Genomic DNA, 25,730 nt, shown 5'->3' on the forward strand with positions numbered 1-25,730 from the left:
TTCATTCGTTTTTAGAAAATTTCACAATAATAATAACAAAAGTAAAGACGTTACCGGTGCTGTCAGATCAGGCGTCATAACATTGCAACTGTGGCCCTAACCTGCATTAAAAAGAAGCGATTAGATAGCTGAAGATGGTAAGATGTTTATTTCGGCAGAGATCTACCAGGTACTCGTTTTATTGGCGATTCATAATTATTAGTCTAACTTTGTCGGTTGCGAATTGCGTCAGCGTCAACAAGGAAATATCCCGTCCGCTCCTGTGCTGTGTGCAGCATACCGTACGCTGTCACAGAGATCTCCCATGTTTACAAATCGAATCGGCGCGGCGGGGTCCCGGGTGTGCAATGTGTGAGACAGAGCTCAGAGTCCATCATGAAACCATCATGGCCATGGGTTATGTAAATGAGGTTTTAAAGTTTATTAAGTTAACCCTCCTTTGTGAATTCGGGCCTGAGAATTGAGTGAGAGTGTGTGCCCGTCATATGACGTGCACTTGTCATTTTTTATTTTTGTTCCCTTTCATTCATTCCCCTATAAAGGAGCCGGTTTTCGGCCACTTAAGACAAAATCCTATTTTTTGGACCCTTTACTTCCTATTTATTATCATTTTTTGTTCAAATCATGAAGCAAATATTATTATTATTTAAACAAAACAAGAATCCCAGAAAAAAATCACGAATTGCCATGACAATATTCATTTCAATTTTCACTGTTTCGGAGTCAGTTTTCGGCATAGCGTACCAGTTTTCGGCCGCGTGTACAAAGTCAATAGGAAGCGCGCGCACGTGCTGTGCGTTTCCGCGCTGATCTATAGCACTAGCGGGCGGAGCAGATATCCCACGCCGGAGCTCCCCGGAGCTCGCCAGGCCGAAAACTAGTACTGCGGTGATCGGATATTGGAATCTGAATTAGACAGAGATATCGTGTGTGCGTTGCGATGTGCGGCTGCATTGACTTAATACATGTGATGAGAAACTTTTGAGCTTGCGACTAGCACAAAGTCGGGCTCTAAATCTGAAAAATACTTTAAATAAAGCTCATTTTATGGTACCCATATTTCTTACAGACACGCGTAAGATACTCGATTTTTCAGATTCGGGTAGCGGGACCGCCGATTACATCGCTAAAATGTGATATTTTAGGATATATCTTTCATTGCAAATTTGGTTCTTCAGTGACACTGGCATGGTATGGTATGTGTGGGATATGTGTTATGCTATTATGCGATGTATTTTAGAGGGATTTTACCTTGCATCCAACCAATCGGCCGAAAACTGGAGCTGGCCGATTACCGGCTCCTTTACTCTATTTATTAAGTGACTCGGTAACATTGTTAGGATGATGAGAAAAAACTTTTTTGTATGAAATGTTACTTATTAATTATATTTCTTCTAGAGTAGATTACTAACCCTCTGACATGCAAAATCCAGGAGATATAAAGTTAAAATCACAAAGATATTTTTGGTTTCTTTGAAGGCGTCATGCTGTGCAACACCCTCTATCAGTAAATTCTCCCAACCCTTTTTGAATTTCCCTACCGGTAATCGTTTTTTCCATGAAAATAAGACATAAGAGTTAAGAAAGGCTTTAACAAATCTTTCAACACCACCCTTGCACGTTAAGAACCTATTGCACTATTCGTATAAGAGAAGGGGGAAACCCCGGTGTAATGGCCCTGCACACCCCAATCAGGCCGAGTATACGGCATCTGCAAGAATCTTCAGTATTGAAGGAGGCAGATTATCTTGAAGAAGAAAGGGGGGGGGGGGAACACTTAGTGACTGGAATGGTATGTAGGGTCTAGAGCCAATTCATTGATTTGTGACGATTTACATACACAGGTAGTCTATTAATCCATTCACCTAAAAATTGTAATAATATAGTTGGGAGAATTAAGGAATCGATCAGATCAGTTTTTCTCAATTTTTATCATTAATAATGGTCTGTTTTCACTCAAACTTTTAGATTATCTTAAGTTGCACATCTAGCATTTGAGTCACTATAGCTTAATTGCCCTTGGCATTTTCTCTCATCTGAACAATGTTACCAAGTTCCTTTAATGTTCAATTGTCTCTTGGCTCTTGCTTTTCAGTACTAGAGTTTTAGACGTCTATAGACGTACTATTTTGTTTATATTTTAAAAAAAAGAGTGGAATATACATGTAGGTAGTAGGCCTGATAGGTAGTGCCTTGTCAATTGTGACCACCAGTACCACAACTTACGAGACACACCACGCCACAATTTCCTTGTTTAGATGCTGAAAGAGGCTTTTGAAGAGTTGTGGCATAGAAGAATGGAAGTAGAAGTTATATACTAGACTAGATCTTCTTTTGTTATTGGATTGTCAAAAGTGACAAAAGCACAAATTCTGTCCAACAGATCTACATGTATTTGGGAGATAAAGAAAATGATAATGATGTAATTTCTTCCTGCACCATAAATTATTTTTCTAAACAGGAGATCGAGGCCGAGGTGAATGATCTTAATCCCATGTTGGATTCGCTGGCTGACTGGAAGCACATTATAGTCCGCGCAGATGCGTGGTTACAATGGGACGAAGACTCTTACCCGTACATCATGTGTGCTGCAATCACTGTCTTCTACATGTAAGCCCCAGGGCTGCGTTTCATGAAACCGTCATAAGTACAAGTTCAGAGACATCCCATTGAAACACATGTTAAAATTAATACACACATTTGAATGGGATGTCTATGAACTTGTACTTATGACGGTTGTGTGACAAGCTGCCCTGCTTCTTTATTCCCTAAAATGTCAAGAATATGTTCACAATCAATTTTGTAAATATAATTGTTGTATAGTAAGTTGTTTAGCTTCTTGAATTCCTAAAGTGGCTCTATGCTTACAAACAATTTCTTATTTATCATGCTGCAATATAAAGTGGCAGTAATTGCCACACCATAAGAAGTGGACATTTAATCACAATTGTTGTGATTAAATATGTATTATCCTGCCTCTTAAAGTCAAAATGAACAATGAGTTATGTGTTTGATAGTAGTAGTATCATCATCATCATCATATCATTTTATTGTTATTATCATTTCTATTATATACTATTAATATTATTTTTATTATTGAATAAACTAAAATCATTATCATCATTGTCAATATTATTATGATTATGATCATTCTTATCATCACCGATCATTATCATCATAATACCGGTAACTAGGATTTTTCTTCTTTCCCCTATGTCACTGTAGCTTGATTTGGTTGATACAGCCCTCTATCCTTACCACAGTGTCTCTCATCATCATGACGGTGTGCCTTCTAGACTTCATGGTACCCAGTGTCTTCAAGGAATACTTCAAGAAGCAAGCATGGTAGGCATAAGCTTGACCTATAGATGGCATAACCCTGCGCTGTGTGTTAACGTGCCCCTCCCCTTGTTTCATAGACGCAGGCTATATGAACTGGAAAACACTCCGTCTCTCGGATAGGACATTAAATGGAAGCCCTGTGTAGAGGAGAGTCACCACCTTTGCATGTTAAGAACCCACTGTACTATTTGTATAAGTGTAGGGAAAACCCGGGTGTAGTGGTCCACCTGCACACCCACAATCAGTTATACCAGTAGGAGGGCTAAACCCGAGGGTTAAACCTGAGGGTTAGACTGATTCAGTTCGCTCCCAGGCACATGTAATAACCTATTAGCTCTGAGATGTCGGTAGCTTATCACCATGTGTCATCACTTTCTAGTACGCTCCACTTCCATCTATCTAATATTGCTCGGATCAGACCCTACCTAGACAAGTCCGCGTGTGAGCATGCTGTACGTGCTCTCGTCACATCTAGGACTGATTATTCCAATTCTCTTCTATGTAATATTTCTATGTCAAATATCAATCGCCTGCAACGAGCTCAGAACCGAGCAGCAAAGTTGGTTTCCGCGCTAAGAAGCATGACCATGCCTCTCCCTTCCTTCCTCAGCTCCATTGGCTTCCAATAGAAAAGCGAATCACATACAAAATTCTCACAATGACCTACAAGTGCATCCATAAAATGGCTTCCTCCTATCTCCAAAACCTTCTCTCATTACATCAACCAGGAAGGCATGGTCTGAGATCTGGCAACGACCCAACCTTGCTCTCGGTTCCCAGGAGTCGTACACGCTTTGGGGATCGATCTTTTTCTGTTTCCGCACCACGTCTCTGGAACAATCTCCCTCAGGCTGTATGATCTTCTCCTTCTCTCGCTATCTTTCAACGTTCCTTGAAAACCTTTCTCTTTAATAGTTGAATTTATATATTTTTGTGTACGTAATTTTATTGTTTGCTATCAATGTCAATTAAGTAATGTAATGTTGTTAAGCGCTGTGATACACATGTATGTCTGTAAGAGCGCTATATAAATGCCAATATTATTATTAGGGAAATGTAGTGACATGAAGAGGCGCAAAAGGTGTAACAATTAATGATGTTTGTGAATTTAAGAAACCTTTGGTACATATCTGAATAAAAGTTTGTGTAAAATTAAGCCAAATCAAGGTACAGTCAAACCTGGTTATAGCGACCACCTGTCTACTAAGACCACATTTTTTTGTTTCCCTTGAAAATGGTTTCTCATTGAAATATGTACTAAAGGAACTTGTACACAAAGACCACATGTCTGTAAAGATCACTTTTCTTGTCTCCCTTGGGTGGTCCTTATAGACAGGTTTCACTGCAGTACATGTATTTGCCAGCTTCATATCCTAACGATCTCTAAGTGAAAATATTATGATTTTCAACAATCATGCACTTTGCATTCCTGTCCAGACTAGGGACCATTCTATTAGCGCCACTACATTTTGCTTTGCTACCTTTGAGTGTACAGGTGTATGTCTACATGTATGCCACGTCAGTAAAAAAAAAGTCTATCATATACAATGTATATGTGATAGTTTTCACTTTAATACACTACAGCCACCGAGATGTGCAATCTATCAATTGTCATGTGACCTCATTTAGACCATTTTTGTTGCAAGATTCTTAGTGTGCGTGATATGGATACAAATAATAGAGGGTTACAGTATATTTAAGCCCCACTGTACTACTTGCTACTTGCTCCCTCTATGTATAGAAAACAATGCCTAATGGGTGACCAATGGTCCCCTATGATCCTCTTTTTCTTTGTTAATTGAGAGCTGATTTGATGAGAAAGCCAACTGTCAGTGACCACCCTGGGTGGTCTAATCACTCCTAGCCAAACTAGTACAGATGGCCTTTAAAGTTATTGAACAGTGCTGCATGATTTTAAGAAAGAGAGGGAAGATCTGTGGGTATGCTTTGGTGATTAATTGCTCCAGGCACCAATGTAGAAAGATATTGGATGGAACGCTGGGTTACGATTGTATTCATCATCATCATTCAATGTCCAAATTTTCTTCTTCTGTTTTTCATGGTCTTTCTCCAAACACTGCAACTTCAGTACAATTGTTTTCTTTTGACAGATGGTGAATTTAACTCCATTTAAAAGAGAGACCAGATTGAGGAAGTAGAGATATTATGTACATTACAACATAGGTAGAATCACTCTGAAATTGAGATTTGAATTTCATTTTTCTTGTCACTTTTAGGTCAGAATTTAAACAGAGGAGGTATGAAAAATGCTGCAGTAAACTGCTTAACACTCAGAAGATGTTCATGTCAACTGGAAGGTGGATTCTAAACTTACGAGAAAAGAAGCCCAAATATGTAAGTAAGATAAACATTTTTACCCTCCCTTAGCAAGCAAATGAATTGTATGGTGGTTTCTACATCTGTAGCATTGAAAAACTGACAATTCTTCAAAAGCATTGGCAGGAGTTACAAATGTTTAACTTTATCAAAATCTGTATGAAATGTCATTTAATACAATAGGAGTATATATGCTCTACGGCTCAAGTTGATACTAGCAAAAGATTTAATAGCAAGTGCTTTGCTTCGTGTTTGCCTGCATCTACACATCTATGAAAAGAGAAACAGAAAGCAATTAGTTGTTATGGGATTAACCCATTATTTATAATTATTTACTTCATGAAATTTGCAAGTGATCAAGAAAAGCAAAACTCAAGACACTTTCAAAAATTGATGATGTTCCTCCTCTTCTCTCCCCTTTTAATGTAACCCTACTGTACTCTAGAAATGGAAGAGTATTACAAGTTTCTTTCACAAATGAGTTATTACAATTTTGGAGAAACTTGTGAATGATTTGATAGTGTTTGGGTGTGTGTGTAATTGGGTTTTTACAGACATGTATCAATCAAATATGATTATTTACGTCTGGGGACCGACCTTTAACGTCACCATCAGAAAAGGTTTAAATTTATCTTTTTTCTTTTTCCTGTTTGATATACAGTACTTCCTTGGAGCTTCAGTGACACTTCTAACTATTGCATTTGTGGGCAATTCCATCCATGGTCTCTTTCTAGCATATCTATCCAGTGAGTATAATTTTTAATTATGATATACATGTATAATCCTTGACATGGCACTAATGTCTTTAGGCAAGGCATTAGTCTACACTTGCCACTCCATACCCAGGAGAGAAATGGGGACCTGGTAGGATGACGAAAGCCTTTGTGTAGTAACTGCCATATGCCCCCATGGTGACCATATGATAGGAATACTCCCCAGGGAGTGGAGAAGGTACACATAGTGTGTGAATGAGTTCGATGACAGGGGTAATGAAATCTGTAAAGCGCTTAAAGACTGTATTTCGTTTTAAGCACTATATAAATCGAGATTATTGTTAAATTTAAATACGCAAACATCATGTGCCAAGAAATGGACATAAATTTAGACTTATTTCACATTATTTTGGTGAGAGGCATGTCAGCCTCAAAACGTTGTTTGATACAAGTAGAACTCAGTATCGCATGGTAAATTTGATTACTTTGCAATGGTGAGCAAACTTGTGTCTTCAAAGTTGTACATTCTTCTTCCTTTATGTGCATTTGTACTTTTAGCACTACACACAATGAGTGATTTCAAGTTGGGTGTTAGTGTTAGTGTTAGTGTTTAGAGCAGTCAAGAGCTCTTAAATCGAGCTAAAAATGTGCTGATGAAATTAAGAGCCCGATACCGATATCAATATCGATAGCTTAACACCACCGTAAACACCACTGCACTGCAATTGATTTCACTTGATTTCACGACGATGATTTAAAAATACTACATAAAAACTAAAGATTTCATGAAAAGCACAGAATAAATTTACACTTATTTCTCTGGGGTTATGAAATAACTTATTTTACACACAATAAATGTATGGATCACATAGTAAATGACATGTTGTTTCACATATTCTATTAATTCGTCAGCCAATAAATTAGCGTCGTACGTGAGTTGACTGTTGTTAGGGTACGTGTGTGTGTAGCTTGGTGGATCGGAGGGGGCGCGGCATCCATAAAATGAAATTTTGAAAGAAAGACCCCAGCCTTTAGGTATATGAAATGATTCATGTCATGATGTGGATTTAGTCTAGGGCTTAGATTAAACTAGTAATGCTCGTTCTGAGAATGTTTTTCATGTAGTGTAGTACCAATAAAAAAATGTTCTTCACTGCTAGCTCATAGAACTAGTATTATAACTAGATCTAGAGCTTAGACCTAATTAGCCTAGAATTAGAAGGCTAGATTGTAAAATGAAAGTTGAAAATGTTGTTAAAACCTAATAAATAGACTCTACTAGAAAGGCAAAGAAAAGGTAGGCTTATGCTTTACCTTCTAGGTCTACTTTGAAACGAAATCCCCGTTCGTTTCTAGGTGAGCTTACTTACAAACAAGCACATGAATGACCCATTTTAATATAAGGAAATCCGAAGGGACGAGGCGATCGGTCAGAGCCTTGACGCCGCGCCCGAAGCAGGCGCAGCAGATTTGCTGAGTGCTTCGCTAGACAGACGAACACTGCAAAGGCGCGAATATACAAACAATATTTTGCAATAAATTTAGACCCTACCTTGTTATTCTTCTTGGAGCTGTCTAAATATAGTCGACGGAAAAATCAGTGGTAAGTCAGCATTATTTCTTTGGCTAAAATGTTAAATAATAATTGAAATGATGGATGATGGTTCCTAGAAAACTTCTAATTGTAGACAGTTAGCTCGCTACGCGCATTACTAGACTAGAAGAATGCAACGTACAATCTTAATTGTGTGTGTAAAATGTAGTAAGCTCGACCACACACACACTAGTAGTGTTCACTCCCATGAACGCTATTTAGCAGGTTCTAGCTCACACTCGCGCCGGCCTGCCAGGCCAGGCGGGCCCGTCAGATCAGATGCGCTGTTCTAATGCGCGTGCCGAACCAGTGCATCGGGCAAGCTTTTTTTAGTGTGTGAATTGTAAAAAGGGAAGGATAATTATATAGGGGCGCTGAAAAACAAAGGCTATTTTTGGATTATTTGGTGAATCGGTGTTACATTATTATGTTGAATTAATTTGTTTTATTAGATTCTCTGTACTCTGTAGGCATATACTAGACTAGAACTCTGAGTCTATCTGACTTTACTTTCCTTTGACATAGTCTAGATCTACTCTTCTTCTCCGAGCTCCCAAAACAAGCTGCTAATCCCGTTAATTTTACTAAGTGGGCGTGGTTTTCAACCTCTTTAATATCTGACATTCGGGGGAGAGGGAGGGAGGGGGATCCTCAGATTTGGTTTGGACGGGGGTGTGCCGCTCAAGCCGAAACCACTAGGTCTAGGCCCATCGTTTAGAAATTTTTGTGTGAAAAAGTATGTCATAATATGTGATTAGGCATACCCCCCCCCCCCCAGATTGGGAAGCAAGTGACAATTCGGTGAATCTGAGTTATCTGTGTTTCTTAGGCATATAGGGCACATAATTATGCCTACCCATCACGTCCGACTTATAAGCAATATTAGCTAGACTATTCTCATTAAGCTGATAGTCATATGAATTGTATTGGACGGCAATATAGACTGAGGCCTAACTCGTTTTTTGTCAAAAATGTTCACGATTACTTATATCGAACTGTGTTTGTATTGTTGTTGTTCTTCAGAGAAAGGAGTATGAGGGGGGGGGGTGTACAGACATGTAGGCCTAGGCTTGGTTGTATCTAACGATGATGGTTCCTCCTTTCATCAATTCCTCCTTACCCCCCCCCCCCCCCCCCCCCGCGGAAGTCAATCTCAATTTTTTCAACATGTACGCCCCTATATGGCTCATTCCTCCACATCAGGGCCGTAGCCAGAGTTTGATGTTAGGGGGGGGGGGGGAGCACAAACATGTAATTGATCGACATCCTGGGGAGGGGCCTAAACAAGATCAACTGATATTTGGAAATTGGGGGGGGGGGGCACGTGTTCCCCCCCCCACCCCGTCCGTGACTACGTGCCTGCTCTACACGCCCGCTCTTCTCCCCCTCCTCCTTCTCTCTCCGACTCTCTCTCTCTCTTTCTCCCCTCACCAGAACGCAAACTACCCGTTGCAGTCAAATGAAAATATAATTGTTACACTAATTAACTCATTGATGACTTTGCTAACCCATGAATCTCAAACTATACAAGACTGTTTGTACGCCCATGCTTTAATTTATGATTTTTTTTCCCATCATAGAACAATGGCAAACAGAAGAAAGGCGTGGAATCTTCAGGGCATCATGGCAGTAATGCAGGAGTACCTCAGCTGCCACGACGTGTACAAACAAATGAAACGGAATGGTACAACTAAAGGTTTCCACAAAACGGTAGCTGACAAGCTCAGCTACCAGGAGAACGCAACCGAGAACCTCCTGAAGAACTTGGGCAGGGAGTACCGGGATATACTGCAGCACACTATGGTATCTGGTACAGACACCCGAGATCCGGTACTCCGGGGATCAACGGAGCTGTACTTGCTCTTTGAAGAGTACCAGCAGCTGTATTTCCCAGCTGGAGGACAGGTATGCCTATTGTCATTATTTGTTATCATTATTATTTCATTATTTCATTTTTTTTAATTTGTCAAACCATATATTACATGCTGGTAAAAGAGTGTAAAATAATGATGATGTATTTTATCAACAAGGGAGATATCTTTGGAAAAGGCTTTGTACATCTTTATCAGAAATATATAAATATATTGGGCCTACTTATTATAGGTTAGTAATAATGCATTAGAAACATGCATGAATGGGAAAATTGCATTGGCAAACTGGGATCTTAAAGTTAAGATTGCAAACCAATGGGAACTTTATTATGCATTCACTAACTGGAAAATGGAAATCATTACAAATTTCGCCTATTTGTTTTTATATAGATCAAACCTCAAGCAGTGATTACAGAAGGAGGCGTGGTCATCCCAGGGGAAGTGATAGTCATCCCAGGTGAAGGTGATGAGGAGGCGACGGGAGCCCCATCCACATCGTCCGCTTCTCCCCCAACAAATCGGAGACAGAAGAGAAAGCGTGACGACGAAGTAATTGTCCTTTTGGGAAGGCTTGTGGACGAGATGACGGCACTTCGGATGATGGTTGGTTCCGCTCTGGGGATCGACGTCCAGTTAGGTGAAACCGAGGACAAGGAACAATAACTATCCACGATGTACATAGGGCGTCAAATCGTTTTGCATTAAATATTATTTGGAAACATTATTTGAATTTCGATAGTTATGCTTAGTGTTGTGTGGATCTATATACAAGTTGTTGTTGATTATGTCAGAACAGAGCGACTTATACATAAAGGAGAAGGTGGGTTTTGGGAGGGTCAGGAAGTGCCACAATCTCATAGAGATATTTGATGATACAATGACAAATTACCTATTCAAAAACAGTTCTTTCTTAAACTGCGCGAGGGAGAATTATGGTTCAACGACAACCTGATAACATAACCTTTACATTATGTTTTTGTTTGCTCATCAGTTAATCCAAACTTTCAAAAAATAACATCGATTTGTGTATCTTTGTGAATCGTGGATTTCGAACACTCCCAGAACTAAACATTTCCTTTGCACTTAACAGAAGAAGGCTGAAATGATTCTAATAGTATAACAGAGCAAGTTGAATATTGTCTTTTGAATTTATTAGATATTACTAGATATACAGAATGATATGTATTATTATACACCTGAACGAAAATACAGGTTTCACAATAATAATATTGTGGTCTCCTGCGGCACATACCTGAAATGCAATGCATATTATAGACCCACCCCCCCCCCCCTTCCCCCCTCCCCCCCCACGGAATGGATGTTATGTATGTATATAATTTACATAATTTAAATACATAGAGAGGGAGAGAGAGATAGAGAGAGAGAGAGAGAGAGAGAGAGGGGAGACGAATAAGAACTAAGAGGAGGGGGCGAGCGTAAGCAGGCATGGGAACCGACGCCCCCCCCCCCCCTAGCCGAAAAAGTTTGAAAAAAGGAAAATCCTGCAACCGCCACTGAGCATAAGAAGTAGAGAGAGAGAGAGAGGGAGCGAGAGAGAGAGAGCGAAGAAGTGACGGCATTCATTGAGATGAACTGACAAAGAAAAGGTACATTTTCATTCGCAAATTTTTGTACGGTTTCTTAACTACGAGAATGATAGCTTATAAGTAATTTGTATATCGGTTGTGTAGAACTGCCATGGACACGATGAGTTTTGACGCAAAGATAATCCCTCCTTTAGCTGCGAGCCTGTTCTCTTTCATCTGAGCCATCCGCCACTTGAGCTGTGTCGCCCCGATGGTGCGCTCTATCACTTGTCGAAGTCTTGTTATATCATCGTTGAACTGTTGCTGCTCATCAGTGAGGCCGTGTCCCACGAACCGATGACCAACGTTGCGGTGGAGATTCCTGTAGGCAGGGTCCCCTATCGTTATGTATCCATCCGGGAGGTTGTCCAGAAAGTCCATGAAGGTCCTGCTCCATTCAGTGGCGGTCTTATCATGGGTTGACCCGGGGAGTCCTTAAAAAAGTAAAACAAATGGAGATTAGGTGGTGAATATATAGAAGCAGTTTAAAATAATTTACGTGGTTTGAGTTATGTTTAATTTGTGTTCAAAATTATGGGATGTTGATTTCTACTTTGGCTTTGCTTAATCTCTATATTATTTTATTACAATCAATTATGGACTGACATGTTTCAGATTAGAAATACATGGTTGAATAACATTCTCCACCTAAATTTGAGTATTAACAGGAAACTTCACAAACGTATAACAAAACTTATAATTGAGTTAGGTTTAGTAGTTTACAATTTGTCATGGATGTACTGAAAGCATAACTTACCTGTAATGATGTGACGAACTTTGCCGAATTGGTCGGTTACATACTGGGTATTGAGAGAGTCGCAAGACTTCCCATGCCTGCCGCAAAAATATGCGTTTCCCGCATGGTCAGGCCGCTGGATCCGCGCGATGTATCCGTCAATGTAGAGGATAACATTCTTTACCTAAAACAATCAATTGAAAATGATATTAGAATACAACAAATCTATACAAAAAATGTATATGCTTGATAAGGAGAAGGGGTGAGAAGGAAGGGAAAAGGGGGAGAGGGAGGTAATGGTTATGATAATAGACACGCAGAAAGAGGTGATATTATTATTTAGAAAAGAACCGATCCAAATTATAAAGCCGGTATCAAAATATGGTAGGGTGCTCTTTTTCCCGCAATGTGCTGATTTATATCATAAAGGTAAATAGGCGCTAGACTTATATGGAAATATATTTTTAAAAAGTAACAATATAGACTAGTACATTCATTTGATTTATCCCAATTCACAAACACACACACACAAACGCAATCTCTTTCTCTCTCTCTCTCTCTCTCTCCCTCATTTCTCCATCTATCTTTCTCTTTTACTTGACGATATCACCAAAACTATATAATAGGCTTATAGACGTCATAATGAAGTAGAATATTTGCATAGTATAAACTCACTTCGCCATCGGGATATCGAAGTTCTGACGACAAACGTTGCATTTCGTCATGTTGTGGTAGCTGTATATGGTGCCGTGCAATGTCGAAAAGGAAATCGGCTACAAGATGGGTGTGCCGGAATGCTGCTGATGTTGACAATCCGGCACTTCTCCCAACTTGCCGGTAGTACCCACCTCCTGCTAGATAATCCAATAATGTCATTACCATTTGCTCCGATTTCACGATTCCGCGGGGCCCCGCCCCCCTCCACGCATTGAATTCGCTTCCCAGCTCTTCAATCTGCCCTTCGTTAAGGCGCAGATAGCTTTTCGTGGATTCTTCGGTGGAACACGGCTTCCTAATTTTGTTCGGCTGACGCCGAACTTGAGCATTCAACATGATTTCACAGTTCGAAAACGCAAAGCTACACAAGATGATGTTATTGCATGTGATCAGCATGAATATATGCTAGGCTACTCTAATTTAGCAACACTAACACTAACACCGAACTGGAAATCAACATTTGCTTAATCCCTAGGGGTTAGTGTTAGTGAATAGGACATTTGTACGTGAAATACTAACACCAGCCACAAAGGTCGGTTCAGCAGACGACAATTTGGCAAAATCGATAACACCAGCTACCGGAAGTTGACGATATTCAGAGGTCAAAGTCTTAACACCAGCTGATTTCCATTTCGGTGTTAAGGCTGGTGTTAGTGTTTATTAAACACTAACACCAGCCTTAAACACCCAACTTGAAATCACTCAATGTGCTTGAAATAAAAAATAAAAATGAAAATTATTTTAAAAGCTAGGCAAGCACTTTATCAAGTTGTATGCAATGTAGAATCCAGCCTAGATAGGTAATAGTGAACAAACATGTAGCCCCTCTGCCTCTACGTGAAATACAAGTAGAAAGTTTGTGAAATCGGCCTTTTCAATGTGTGTACTTGTATCTAGAGTAAATTTTCAGGCCTCATTTTCTTTCTTTTTTTATCTGTTTTTCATTTCTTCCCCCCTCAGCTATATTTCTGGCATTGTTTCCCGGTCTGCTGTACTATGGAATCTTAGCCTCGTGGTACGCTAAGGTGCTTGAGGTGTTTGTCAATCTACTTAAAGGACACAAAAAGAGAGATTAGTTTCTTCGATCAAGTCTTCATACATGTAGTTACAGCTCTTAGTGTTCGACATTGGTGTAACACCACTTCAATGGCGGATGAACATTGGAACCTTGAAGTTTTGATTTTGCTGGTGTCTTTCGTCATCAAGGGTTAAATCTTCTAAGGCATCCCCAAGATGCCTAAAGGGCAGTAGATGGAGGTCATCAAGGCCTATTGAAATGCTGCCCACAAGTCTTGCTAAATGTGACATGAAAATTCTAGAACACTGTAGGAAATCTTGCAAATTTGCTGGTGCTCTATCTTTAACCATTGATTACCTTTCTACATGTTTAATGAGTTTGATAAGCCCCTCCCCCTCTCATTTTTTTAATGCAGTGATATGATGTTGAACATGCACAACTTGTATTGAAAATAATGATAACTGTCCATGATAACTATCCAGTAATGGCGGATGCAGGTACCAGGTATTGTAGTTATGGATTGTAAGGATGCCTTCCCTATAATATGCTTGCTTAGTATGCTGTGAGGGATTTATGAACATGGGAGGTTACCTTACAAAGTTTAAAGTGCTCTTTCACATTAAAAAAAAAACCTTTTCATCTTTTGGTAGCCCCCTGCAATGGCATGACTACTTTAATACATTCACAGTGATAATATGATGTTGCTCAGTTCATTGATGAACAAATAAGTATCATCTACATGTCAGTTTGACACAGCAACATGACTATTGATCCAAATAACTTACATTTCGGTGAATGTCAGAACAACAAAAAATAACATGTCAATTTTAGTGTTGAAACAAAATCTACATTTAAGTCTAAAGTACTTTGTACAGCATAATTGCAAAGACCTAAAATTGTGTTATGGAGTCATGGCTATTTAGTCTGTGTTGAAAAATAGGCCGTCTCCATTTTTAAAATATAAGTGGATATTTTTTGGTATTTTGTACATACCTCATCTATGAACCGATCTATTAAAAACTCATTACTATTTCTATTTTGGAGAAGTGATTTCTATTTTCTGGCCTTCAAACCAAAGTTATACACCCTACATTCCTTTTGATTTCTGAAAACATCAGTATATATATCCCTGATTTTGGCTATGCAGATTCCTAATTTTTGCTGTGAAAGTTAAGCTGGCAGGTATGGTAACTTGTAAAAACACATGTGGAAGGAAGTCTGTGAACATCTCAACATAAGGCAGTTCATGACCGATTTGTACTTCCTTCCGTTTCTTTTCCTCTTGAAAGTTCACAGGCCAATTAAGTTCAGTATGCAACTAAGTCAGAAATTCTGAACAGAAATAAAAACTAAGGTAATTACTTGAGTATGGCAGAATTTTGCTGGGGAATGGGGACCTTTTTGAAGGAGAGTTGTTGGGGGGGGGGGGGGGGTGCGCTAGGATTTTAATCCCTCCTGCTTTGATTTATGTTCCATCTTTTTGTATTTGCAGAAAACTTATTTGTTGAGATCATTCCTGTCAGCATTGATAAATTGTATTTTTGCGGGCAAGAGTTTTTTTGCTTCATCCAGTAACTTATCGGCAAATGTAACAATGATGGAACAAGCAGCATGAAAAATAGGTTAAGAGTGAAATATAGATCAAACAACTTGATTTCAATAAGATGAAGATATGATAATACTGTATGTTATAATGTATGTATTTTATATGTTATTCCATCCACCTGTATCTTACATTGAAAATAATTTGTATATATTATGGTATTTACAGTATGTATATAAATTTAAGATATTGTATTATTGTTGTTCCAAACATTGTTATTCCATTACTTGTTGTAGTTTGTATGTATAAATGTATATAAGATTTCTCTATATAAGTTGCATGTATATAATTCATGTTATTATTACTCTTTTACAGTTCCATTTTGCTGAAATATTCATAATTGCATTTAAATGTGTTCGTAAAAGATCTAGCAATCCCTCTAGGTGTCAAATGGAAGATATTCTAACAGATTAATGATTAATGATTATAACTGAAATTGCATAGAACAATGCCCTTGCTCATAACATTTACTGAATTTGTTCTTTGTTTTACAGTAATTTCTGTTATGAAAACAAATCTATCTATATGATTTTATCCAGTATATGATCAAAGTCAACTTGTTGAATTATAAGTCTAGTCAAAATTGATTAATTAAACAATTGTAAAACCTATTTCCAGGTCTTTTTCAAGTTACATTATTTGTTGATCCATACAAAATTTGGAAATTTTTGAATTAAATACTAGAAGTAGTTGTACATGTTTATCACGATTTTGACAACATACATGTGGTTGTATTTTTTTTTGTAAAGCATAATACATGTAGATATGAGCACAATGGCTGTACTAATTCACACAATTTTCCACCTTTCTATTTCTGATTTCATTGTATTGTTAAATTGCTTGTATGTACATGTATAAACCAAAGATATTATAGAAAGGATCTTCTTGGCCATATTTTGCCACGATTGCAAATAAACAACAGAGTACATTGTAAATGCAGCTGAGGGATACTGCAGAAAAGAATAAAGACAATCTAAATATCTAATCCCACTAATTCTTTGTGGTATAAATGTACTTTTTTTTAAAGATGTGATGGTTTGTGAATGATTCAAAGTGAATGGGAAAGAAGAAATTTGGGACAAGCAAACAAGGTAGAAAGCTTATTTGACTTTGACTTCAGTAAACATGTGTATTGTTCAGTAGGCAACATTCTACATTTTATCAAAATTTAAAAAGAGTTTGTTTATTTGTTTATTAGTATATATGTTTAATCATCAAAATATTTGCACCATTACCCAATGGTACAAAGAAAAAAAGAGTCACATTTGATACTTTTTTTTGTTAAAGTTTTGATACAATTGTTACTTGTTGGTTAATGTTGAATTCTGATGCAAATTATTAGTATTGAATTGTTCATCACGTGTTGATATTTGTAATGTTTGTAACTTTGTGCTAAATAAAAGTGTTTTATCTTGTTAATGATCTTTGATGAATTATAAATTTGTTGTATGATTTCTTTCTTTTCAAGTTCCATCTGATTCACATACTATGAATCTGAAAAACTTGAAACAAACACAAATGATCGAGCATACATTGAAAGGTTACATTGAGAATTGGCTTTATTCATTACACAATATTCATTCTTTTTATATTTCATTTGCCACTGCATATTGCAAGGGAATTACATAAACAATTGACAAAATTAAAAACATATTACAATAATGTACTGTTAATTATGTAAACATTAATGATGCATTGTGCAAACACAAATTACCAAACAAATTTCAAAATGTCATGTTTACGAATACATCTGGATACAGGATGATAACATTATTGTTGTGTTTTATTTTGAAGAAAAATCAAGACCCAAACTACTCAAGACCCAAACTATCTATGCCCCCCCCCCCCCCTTCTCAGGGAACAGAATTTACGAGAGCAGAAGACATATAAATTTAAATAAACTTTATACAAAACAAAGTAATCATCTGATGATACCTGTTAAGGAGACATGATCTAAAACACTATTGAAACAAACTACATGCAAATGTATGTTCTTGTACCTTAAACTTTCTCACAATATTGTTGTTTTTATAAATGAGGATTTGTTTGCGTATCTCAACAATTATTTCATATAGCGCAATGGAACCTGGTAAAACATGAATACAAGATGAGTGGAATTCTTCTTATAACAAAACATGTAAATGGCACTGATTTTTTGAGTTGCACAAACATGTGATTAACAATAAATGTACTGTACCTAAATTGTATTTGTTTATACTAAAGAGTGAAGACCTAAGTAAACAAACAAAAGTAAAAGGAACATATTACATGATTTACATAAATAATTGGTTATGTGTCTTAAACTGACTTCTTTGTTGAAACATATATAAGTACTATCAATGTAGAATAAACATCATGATACATACAAAATTCAATTCATAAGGTGAACAAAAATGAGTATTTACTTCTTAGGATAAATATCATTTTTACAAAATAATCCTAAACGCTAAGGATATCATCAGAGATGCCAATCTCTTGATACAAAAAAACAGACTGAATATCCTGTTAAAAAATCAGATTTTTAAATGAAAAATCAGATTTTCACGAAAACTCTACACTATATACCACTGGCCTGTTACTAAGAATGGGCAAGTAAAATGATTGCGCTTTCATTAACATTTGATGAGAAAATCGTAAAGCAATTGGAAAGCGATTCTGCAGTTTATAAACAACATTTTTTTGAAAGATGAACAGTCATATTTTCAAGAGGCGATAACATATTATCTAACTTCACTTTTTTAATCATAATACGATAAAACTGCTTTGCATCGCTGTATCATCCCACCAATAAGGTGCATTCATTCTTGAGGATTATTCATTAAAAGAAGAAAAAAATGCTATCAGAACAAGGCGATAGCAATCCCCCAAGACATTTGGGCTCTTCTTCTACACACAGTGCACTCTAGACTTACATTTAAATGAAGCGTAATCATGCTGGCCTTGAGATTTATTGCACGTGATTGACATTGGACGACAGGACTCTGTCTTATGAAGAGTTGCAACAGGCCATTTTTCGTAATGTAATCAAATTAAATGCACAAATCTTTGTTAAAGATAATCTTGAGTTCTGGTAAAAAAAGAAAATGAATTCTCACAGAATCTAACGAAACTTACACTGAATGTTCAAGATTACAAATAAATGTCATGTGCCAAACAATTTTGGAAGAAAATGTATACTGGCTGAGTAATGAGCATAGAAAGATAAGGAAATCAGGGTAGTACTAGCCCCGACACCATGTGTGTTGTCCCATATACATCTATCTGTGTAAGAGATTGTTACTTTACCAAGACTCTGCCAAATTTATGATGATTTTGATGACTCTAGAACCTTGCATTACACACCATTATACTTACATGCTATATTATGATCAACTTTTCTGATCCATTCCACACCTTTTCTTTCACAATGCAATCGCATTACCAGTACTCAAGTTTATCTTTAAGTGCCTCTCAATTTACAAATGATTTCTTTCCATATGTTACAGGTAATTCTATTTTAATCGTCAGAATGCGAATTGCATAGATTTAGATTAGGTGTTGTTACATGTAGGTACAACAAGCCATAATGTTTGTCCAAACTAGCAACAATTGAAATAGGCAATTAGCATTCTGACTATTGAAATACAATTATTCATAACAGGTGAATGAAATCATTTGTTAAACAAGGCAATTAACAAAGGTAAGTGCATTTAATTTGAATACATTTCGAAAATGGTCTGTTGATCTGAATAAAATGAATTTCCAATTAATCACAATTTGCGAGCAAAATTAATGCAAAATCCAATCAATTAAAGGATTCAAATATCACTCAGAACTGTTCATAAGACAGGCCCAGTAAAAAAAATTGATTTATATGGATAATAACAAATAAACACACAAACACAATTCAATCATTAGTACATAGCCACACACAATGAATTGAATTATGACTGATAATTTATCACATGCCGTGTAATGCAGGAAGGCAAATTTCAATATAAAAGTACAAATGCAAAAATATATACAGACTATGATGCAATAATGATTATATCTTCTATTGAACTGATAATATTCCTATGTACAGTATAGCAATCTCCATTGCAAATTCACATATCAATCATTTATATAATAATAATAATATTTTTGTGTTTATAGAGCACTTAATAATTAATGGACAATGTCCCTAAGCGCTTTACCTCTATACTATTACCCTGGTCATCGGATTCAAGCTCACCCACACACAATGCCCGCACACGATGTGTGCACATTCTCCACTCTGTGGAAGGATTCTGAAATTATTTGCAGTTAGTTTTACAACATTACTCCTAATACTACAACTTGAATGTTATGAATTTATAGTATACTAGCTATTAGATTTTCACTTTTGTGCAGATCAAGGGTATAAGATTTGTGTGCATCAATCTTGATACTTACATGTACCTACACTGTCCTACAGGCTTGTACTTGCTTTAATAAAGCACACTTCGGGGAAACAGATCAATATGTTGAAATGCTCTGAATCAGAATGGTAATAAAAATCATCATTCAGAGCATTTCAAAAACATAAATAACTAGCACAATGAATACAGCTCAAGATAAAGCTTCACCTTAATCTCTATCTGATTGTATGCAAGCAATATGTTACTCAAAATTTCTTGAAATATTGATTGCAGACTGACTTTATCAAATTTAAAGGAAAGACAGTGTAGACTATATTCAAATTACTGGTACGCACTATACATGTACATGTAGCGCTTTACTGCAATCCTTTTCAAAACCTTAAATGAGATATTCACAAGATTACTATCTATTCAACACTTGGCAGAGACATTTTCTGTTTGATTATTTCAGGCATATACACAAATACATCATTGAATTGAATAAAGAATCAAAAGATATACCCATATCTTTAAGCTCTGTTCAAGTAAATACATCAGCCTTGGCTGTATCTGTAATTTTGAATGTCTAGCATCTGCCACCATGTTGATTACGGAATGCATACTTTACAATTTTCAGTACAGTTAATTAGCAGATGAACAATTAATGCGGCTGTGATCTGGTAAAACAACGTATGCCATTTTTTTTTTTACCTTTTTTAAAACTTTTTTAGAGATTTGGAAAAGGTACATGAGTATAAAAAACAAACAATTTTCATCAGTTAAAATTTCAGTTTTCAAATTGATTTAAATTTTCAGAAAATTTCATCTAAAGTTCAGCAATTTCCCCATTTTTATCCAAATAATCTGGCAGAACAACGTATATCGACTTTAATAAGTTGTATTGCCAATATATTCACGTCCCGGTTAGAGATACGTTGTTTTGCCAGATTAACAACATCTCATGATAGCTTCCGGTTGTTCTGACAGAGGAACGTATCTCCGCAGAGTGATATGGCAGAACAACGTATCTTTGAATCTTATTCTGTTACTGTACACAGCTGCTGTGCGGCTGCGCTTGCACTTGACAATGTGTGCAAGGTATAGGGAGTGCACACTCTTGATCGCCTTCTTATACAACTATGGTACCTAATAACTCGCGCGCGGTGCAGGCAGAACTCGTTACGTTTTAGCTAATGCACTTTGTTATATATTCCCCCTCCCATTCCCTTCTTCAGGTTTTTTCTGCTTTTCTTTTCCGTTTGTTTTCTTTTCTCAACAATACAGTGTATACTTTTTAAGGGGTTGACGTACATAAGGCTAACTGCCCTTTTTGTTAAATACACATTCCCATAAAAATTTTGTTTCCTCCTTCCCTCTGTATTTGTCTTGTAATCAATCTTTTTATCTGTATATCATGTTTGTATGTTTTAATGTTTTTTATGGAGAATGAGATAAATGAAATGAACTGAGTGAACGTGTGCATTATAATGCAAGTACAGCTGGCTATTTGGATCCCGCGCAAAATTTATTGGAACGATATTTTGATCGTCGACCCCCACATCGCCATATCCGTGCCAACGTCATAACTATTACTGTTAGACGTAGTCGACGTCGCCGTGATGGCGGCACGTCGAACAAGAGGGCAGGTCATCCCTTTAGCTCGCTTTGCAGAAGGTCAGGAAGTTGAAGCAAGGTAGGTCTATCTAAAAGTTAGTTTAGTAGGCCGAACAGTTACACTACAGCAAGGGTGGCCAACCCGCGGAGCTTTGAAAAAGTAACGATAAAAAAAGCTCATAAATGAAATGCGGCCTGCATAGCAGCGATGAAAACTGGTAGTCCCCTTCCCTTTACACCGCGTTCAATGAGATGTACAGTGTAGGCCTACAACTAATAAAGTTAAAATATTCTTTCTGCTGTGTCCTTGATTTTGTTTGAAATAACAACCAACATGGCATCGACTTTGAGACCTGCGAAAAAAAGGAAAGTTTCTGATGAAGGCAGAACTTTAAATCAGATTAAATCAGAAGTATTTCTTCATAGAAGAGAAAGGTAAACCACTTTGCCTCATTTGTCACCACAGTGTGAATGTAATGGAGGTTAACAACATAGCAAGACATTATGACACACTGCATCTAGCAAATTGTGGAGAGTTACAGGGTGAGGCTAGAAAACAAAGATTTTACAAATTATAGTGACCGGGCTGAAAAAAGGTGAGCTAAAAAAAGTGAGCCTGGTTTTTGTTCACTGATTTTTTGTTGTTTGCTTGTTTGTTTTTTGCAAAATTGCAAGTGTGTTTATGTATTGCATGAGTGTGTGTGTGTGTGTGGGGGGGGGGGGAGGGGGGAGAAGACTACATGTACCTACAGCCCGCCAAGTTATGCCAACCGTTAGCTGTGGCATGTGAGCTTTAAAAGATTGGTCATCCGTGCATTACAGTAACGTTAGATCTAACGTTAAAGTTGGTAGATAGTAGTTAGGCCTAGTAGGGTCTAACTAGGTTTATATAATAGTTAGCCTATGTGTCTACAAGGCAACGAGACCGGTGATACATAACTTCCTCATCATGTACCGGCACAACCACCACCACCATGTGATAGCGAAGACGAACATATGCACACATCAGGCGACGAGACCGGTGAAACATCACTTCCTCATCATGTACCGGCACCACTACCACCATGTGATAGCGAAGACGAACATATGCACACATCAGACGATCAGGCCGGTGATACATCAGTTCCTCATGTACAGTCACCACCACCACCACGTGAAAGCGAATTAGACGTACGTATGTACACATCAGAGGACGACGAGGCCGGTGATACATCACTTCCTCATGTACAGTCACCACCACCACCACCACGTGAAAGCGAATTAGACGTACGTATCTACACATCAGACGACGACTAGGCCGGTGATACGTCACTTCCTCATGTACCTGCACCACCACCACCATGCAACGAATTAGACGTACGTATGCACACATCAGGCGACAAGGCCGGTGATACGTCACTTCCGCATCCTCTACCGGCACCACTACCCCCACGCGGTAGACAGCCAACAGTAGATGTTCAAAGAAGAAATGAATTAGGTGGTAAGTCTATTTGTACTATATATAGACTACCGGTAGCATTCGAGCACTTCATGAAATAACTGCATGTAGATGACTGGCAGGAAATAATATGATTATCGAATCCAAAGCTCCTTAACCTCAGATTGAAGAACAAAATATTCTGAAGTTTCTTTCCGTTTTGTGTCTTGCCTTCACTGACTTGTATAGAAAGAGGTATAGTTTGACAATCCATCATGACTTTTCATTTTGGAAAATGATGCTTTGTATTCGGTACCAAGAAGCAAATATTGATTGTGGTTTGGGGGAGTAATGTGTAATTATTATCATTATCCTGCTATACCTCCTCACCAGATTTTAAAACATTGTAAATTATGGTGAAAATATATCTTTTTTTTTTAAATAACAATGGTCTTTTATGTAATACCAGGGGTTCTAGTGAGCACTTTAAAGCCAAAATAAAATTGTGTTTTAGTTCCCCAACTGATTATATTTTTGGAAGATGGTTGGTTTTCAGGTATATGTTAGGAAAATACATGCATCACCAAGATCCTTAGATACCAGTAAGTATTATTTGGATAGTGTTGAAAGGGAGCTTCAAACAACATTTCTTACAGACTTTGTGAAAAAGTTTTCAGAGTTTTCTTTTTTGTCTTACTTGTAATCAGGTAAGAGAAGATACCAACATGCTGCCGACATACTCGGCAGAGACAAGGCCAGACATCCATAATTGGCTCCATGTACCTGTTGTCGAAATTGTAATTCCCTTCATGAACCAAAGGAAAGAAAGGCCATTTGGCACAAATTTTGGAGGTTGGATTACAGTGATGGGCGATATTGGGTTGCAAAAAACATTGAAAAAGGGTACAGGGCTTCAATAACAGGACGTGGGTGGCTATCAAGACAGAAGTATACATTGAAGTACGGAATAAATGGCAAGGAAGTTTGCAGAAAATACTTTTTGCACACCATTGGGTTTAACGACGATTCATTTGTAAGACATGCCCTACTCATAGGCAGCAAGGAGTATAAGGACTGTATGGAACTATCCATAGAGAAAGGCTATGCAGAAAAGGTACCAGATCATGAGCTACAAGGTACAACCGAAAGGAAGTGGTACCTACCTCATCATGGAGTCATGCATCCACAAATGGACAAGATAAGGGTGGTGTATGACTGCTCAGCACAAATCAAAGGAACCTCTTTAAACCAGGAGCTGCTAAAAGGGCCGGACTTGGCAAACAACTTGGTCGGAGGGCTAACAAGATTCAGAGAGGGAAAGGTCGCCCTCATGTCAGACATAGAAGGGATGTTTTCCCAAGTTGTGGTGCCAGAAGAAGACAGAGATTTCTTAAGGCTGTTATGGTGGGAAGATGGAAACGTTGAGAGACCACCCTCAGAATACCGCATGAGAGTTCATGTACTCGGTGCCATATCTTCTCCTTCATGTGCAAATTATGCACTAAAGAAAACGGCAGGACAGCAGGAAGAGCTCTATACAAAAGAGGCCACTACAGTGATTTGCCGTAATTTCTATGTTGATGACTGCCTATGGTCAACAAGATTAAAGAATTTATTGAATCACACAGGCCATGTGCTTTCACATTATAGGCTCAAACACGCTCCAAATAGAAGGCATTTGCCATCATCTCTGTCCGTTCAGAGCTTACCTGGTACATACAGAGTTCAAACAAGTCACAAACAATAAAGTCTCATACTCATTTTTCTGAAGGGTTTTCAGGCAACTTAATATTTCTTTCACTGGACCATCTTCCACAGTCTGCTTCATCCTGAGGATGACCATGTTTGCCAGCAGTGTAAATTTTTAACTTACCAGGTATCCTGATCATAAACAAACTGCATTTGATCGATGCAAGGCAGGCTTTACATGAAGATCTCGAACGAAACCGCAATGAGTCGTGGTTGACAACTACAGCTGACATTCAAAAAGCTTTGTTGATGCCTACGCTTTCTATAAAGGATTACTTCTTTTCACGCAAATGAGTTCTCTTTAACATGACATTTACACCTCTAGGACATGATGGATTGTGTGGCACGAAGGGGACGCTGGCCGTAGTGCAAGTGACGTGACAAACAAAGTTTCTACCTCAGCATCCAAGGTTTTGTTGCGACAGCTGTAAACTCAACCAAGTCACAGTGACAGATGCGGAACCCATCCCAGACCCAAAGGAAATCTTCAGTAAATTAGCCACTGACCGATTTTTCGCAAAGATAGACTCCACCAAAGGCTACTGGCAAGTGCCTCTGACTGACGAAGCAAAGCCACTCACAGCTTTTGTGACACCGGATGGCCTGTTTCAGTTTAAGGCTATGCCTTTTGGTTTGGTAAACGCTCCGGCGGGCTTTAGCCGAATCATGCATGACTTGTTGCGTGGATTAGACAATGTTGATAATTTTATTGATGATATTCTTATCCACACAGCCACCTTCGAGGAACACCTGACCAATCTCAGGATGGTGTTAGAGCAACTAGGTGCAGCCAATCTGAAGGTGAGACCAACGAAGTGCGTCATCGGAATGTAGAATTTCTCGGGCATCGAGTAGGACGTGGTGAGCTACCACCAGTTCCAGACAAAGTGGAAGCGATCCAGAGTTCGCCTCAACCAAAAACCAAGAAACAGTTGCGCTCGTTTCTTGGCCTCATAGGCTACTAATGATGGTTCGTTCCTAACTTTGCTGCACTAGCAGCTCCATTGACAGACAGGACTAAGAAAGGTGAACCTATACAGGTAAAATGGGGTGCAGCTAAAGAAAGTGCTCTTAA

At 38.0% G+C, this 25,730-nt stretch overlaps 3 protein-coding genes across 7 annotated transcripts; 2 read left to right on the top strand and 1 right to left on the bottom strand.

The window, feature by feature from the left end:
• The first annotated feature begins 10 nt into the window (after positions 1-10).
• On the top strand, positions 11-16,957 carry LOC115923528 (ADP-ribosylation factor-like protein 6-interacting protein 1). 5 transcript variants are annotated; one of them, XM_030984414.1, is made up of 6 exons: positions 11-137; positions 2,462-2,610; positions 3,226-3,345; positions 5,580-5,697; positions 6,341-6,425; positions 13,857-16,957. In XM_030984414.1, the coding sequence occupies exons 1-6, from the start codon at positions 135-137 to the stop codon at positions 13,970-13,972; spliced, it is 591 nt and encodes a 196-aa protein (XP_030840274.1). In that variant the 5' UTR covers positions 11-134; the 3' UTR covers positions 13,973-16,957. The 5 variants fall into 5 exon arrangements, with proteins under 5 accessions (XP_030840274.1, XP_030840275.1, XP_030840273.1 ...); XM_030984415.1 differs by having other exon boundaries at positions 13-137; positions 2,465-2,610; XM_030984413.1 differs by having other exon boundaries at positions 17-169.
• On the top strand, positions 9,504-10,581 carry LOC115923529. Its single transcript, XM_030984416.1, has 2 exons — positions 9,504-9,891; positions 10,248-10,581. The coding sequence occupies exons 1-2, from the start codon at positions 9,571-9,573 to the stop codon at positions 10,518-10,520; spliced, it is 594 nt and encodes a 197-aa protein (XP_030840276.1). The 5' UTR covers positions 9,504-9,570; the 3' UTR covers positions 10,521-10,581.
• On the bottom strand, positions 11,197-13,255 carry LOC105437671. Its single transcript, XM_030984410.1, has 3 exons — positions 12,855-13,255; positions 12,201-12,363; positions 11,197-11,877 (listed from the first exon to the last, which is right to left on the bottom strand). Exons 1-3 carry the CDS (start codon positions 13,230-13,232, stop codon positions 11,519-11,521), a joined length of 900 nt encoding a protein of 299 aa, XP_030840270.1. The 5' UTR covers positions 13,233-13,255; the 3' UTR covers positions 11,197-11,518.
• Positions 16,958-25,730: the final 8,773 nt, after the last annotated feature.

The sequence above is a fragment of the Strongylocentrotus purpuratus genome, unplaced genomic scaffold (assembly GCF_000002235.5).
Source record: "Strongylocentrotus purpuratus isolate Spur 01 unplaced genomic scaffold, Spur_5.0 spur5_scaffold_14, whole genome shotgun sequence".
Lineage (NCBI taxonomy): Eukaryota > Metazoa > Echinodermata > Echinoidea > Camarodonta > Strongylocentrotidae > Strongylocentrotus > Strongylocentrotus purpuratus.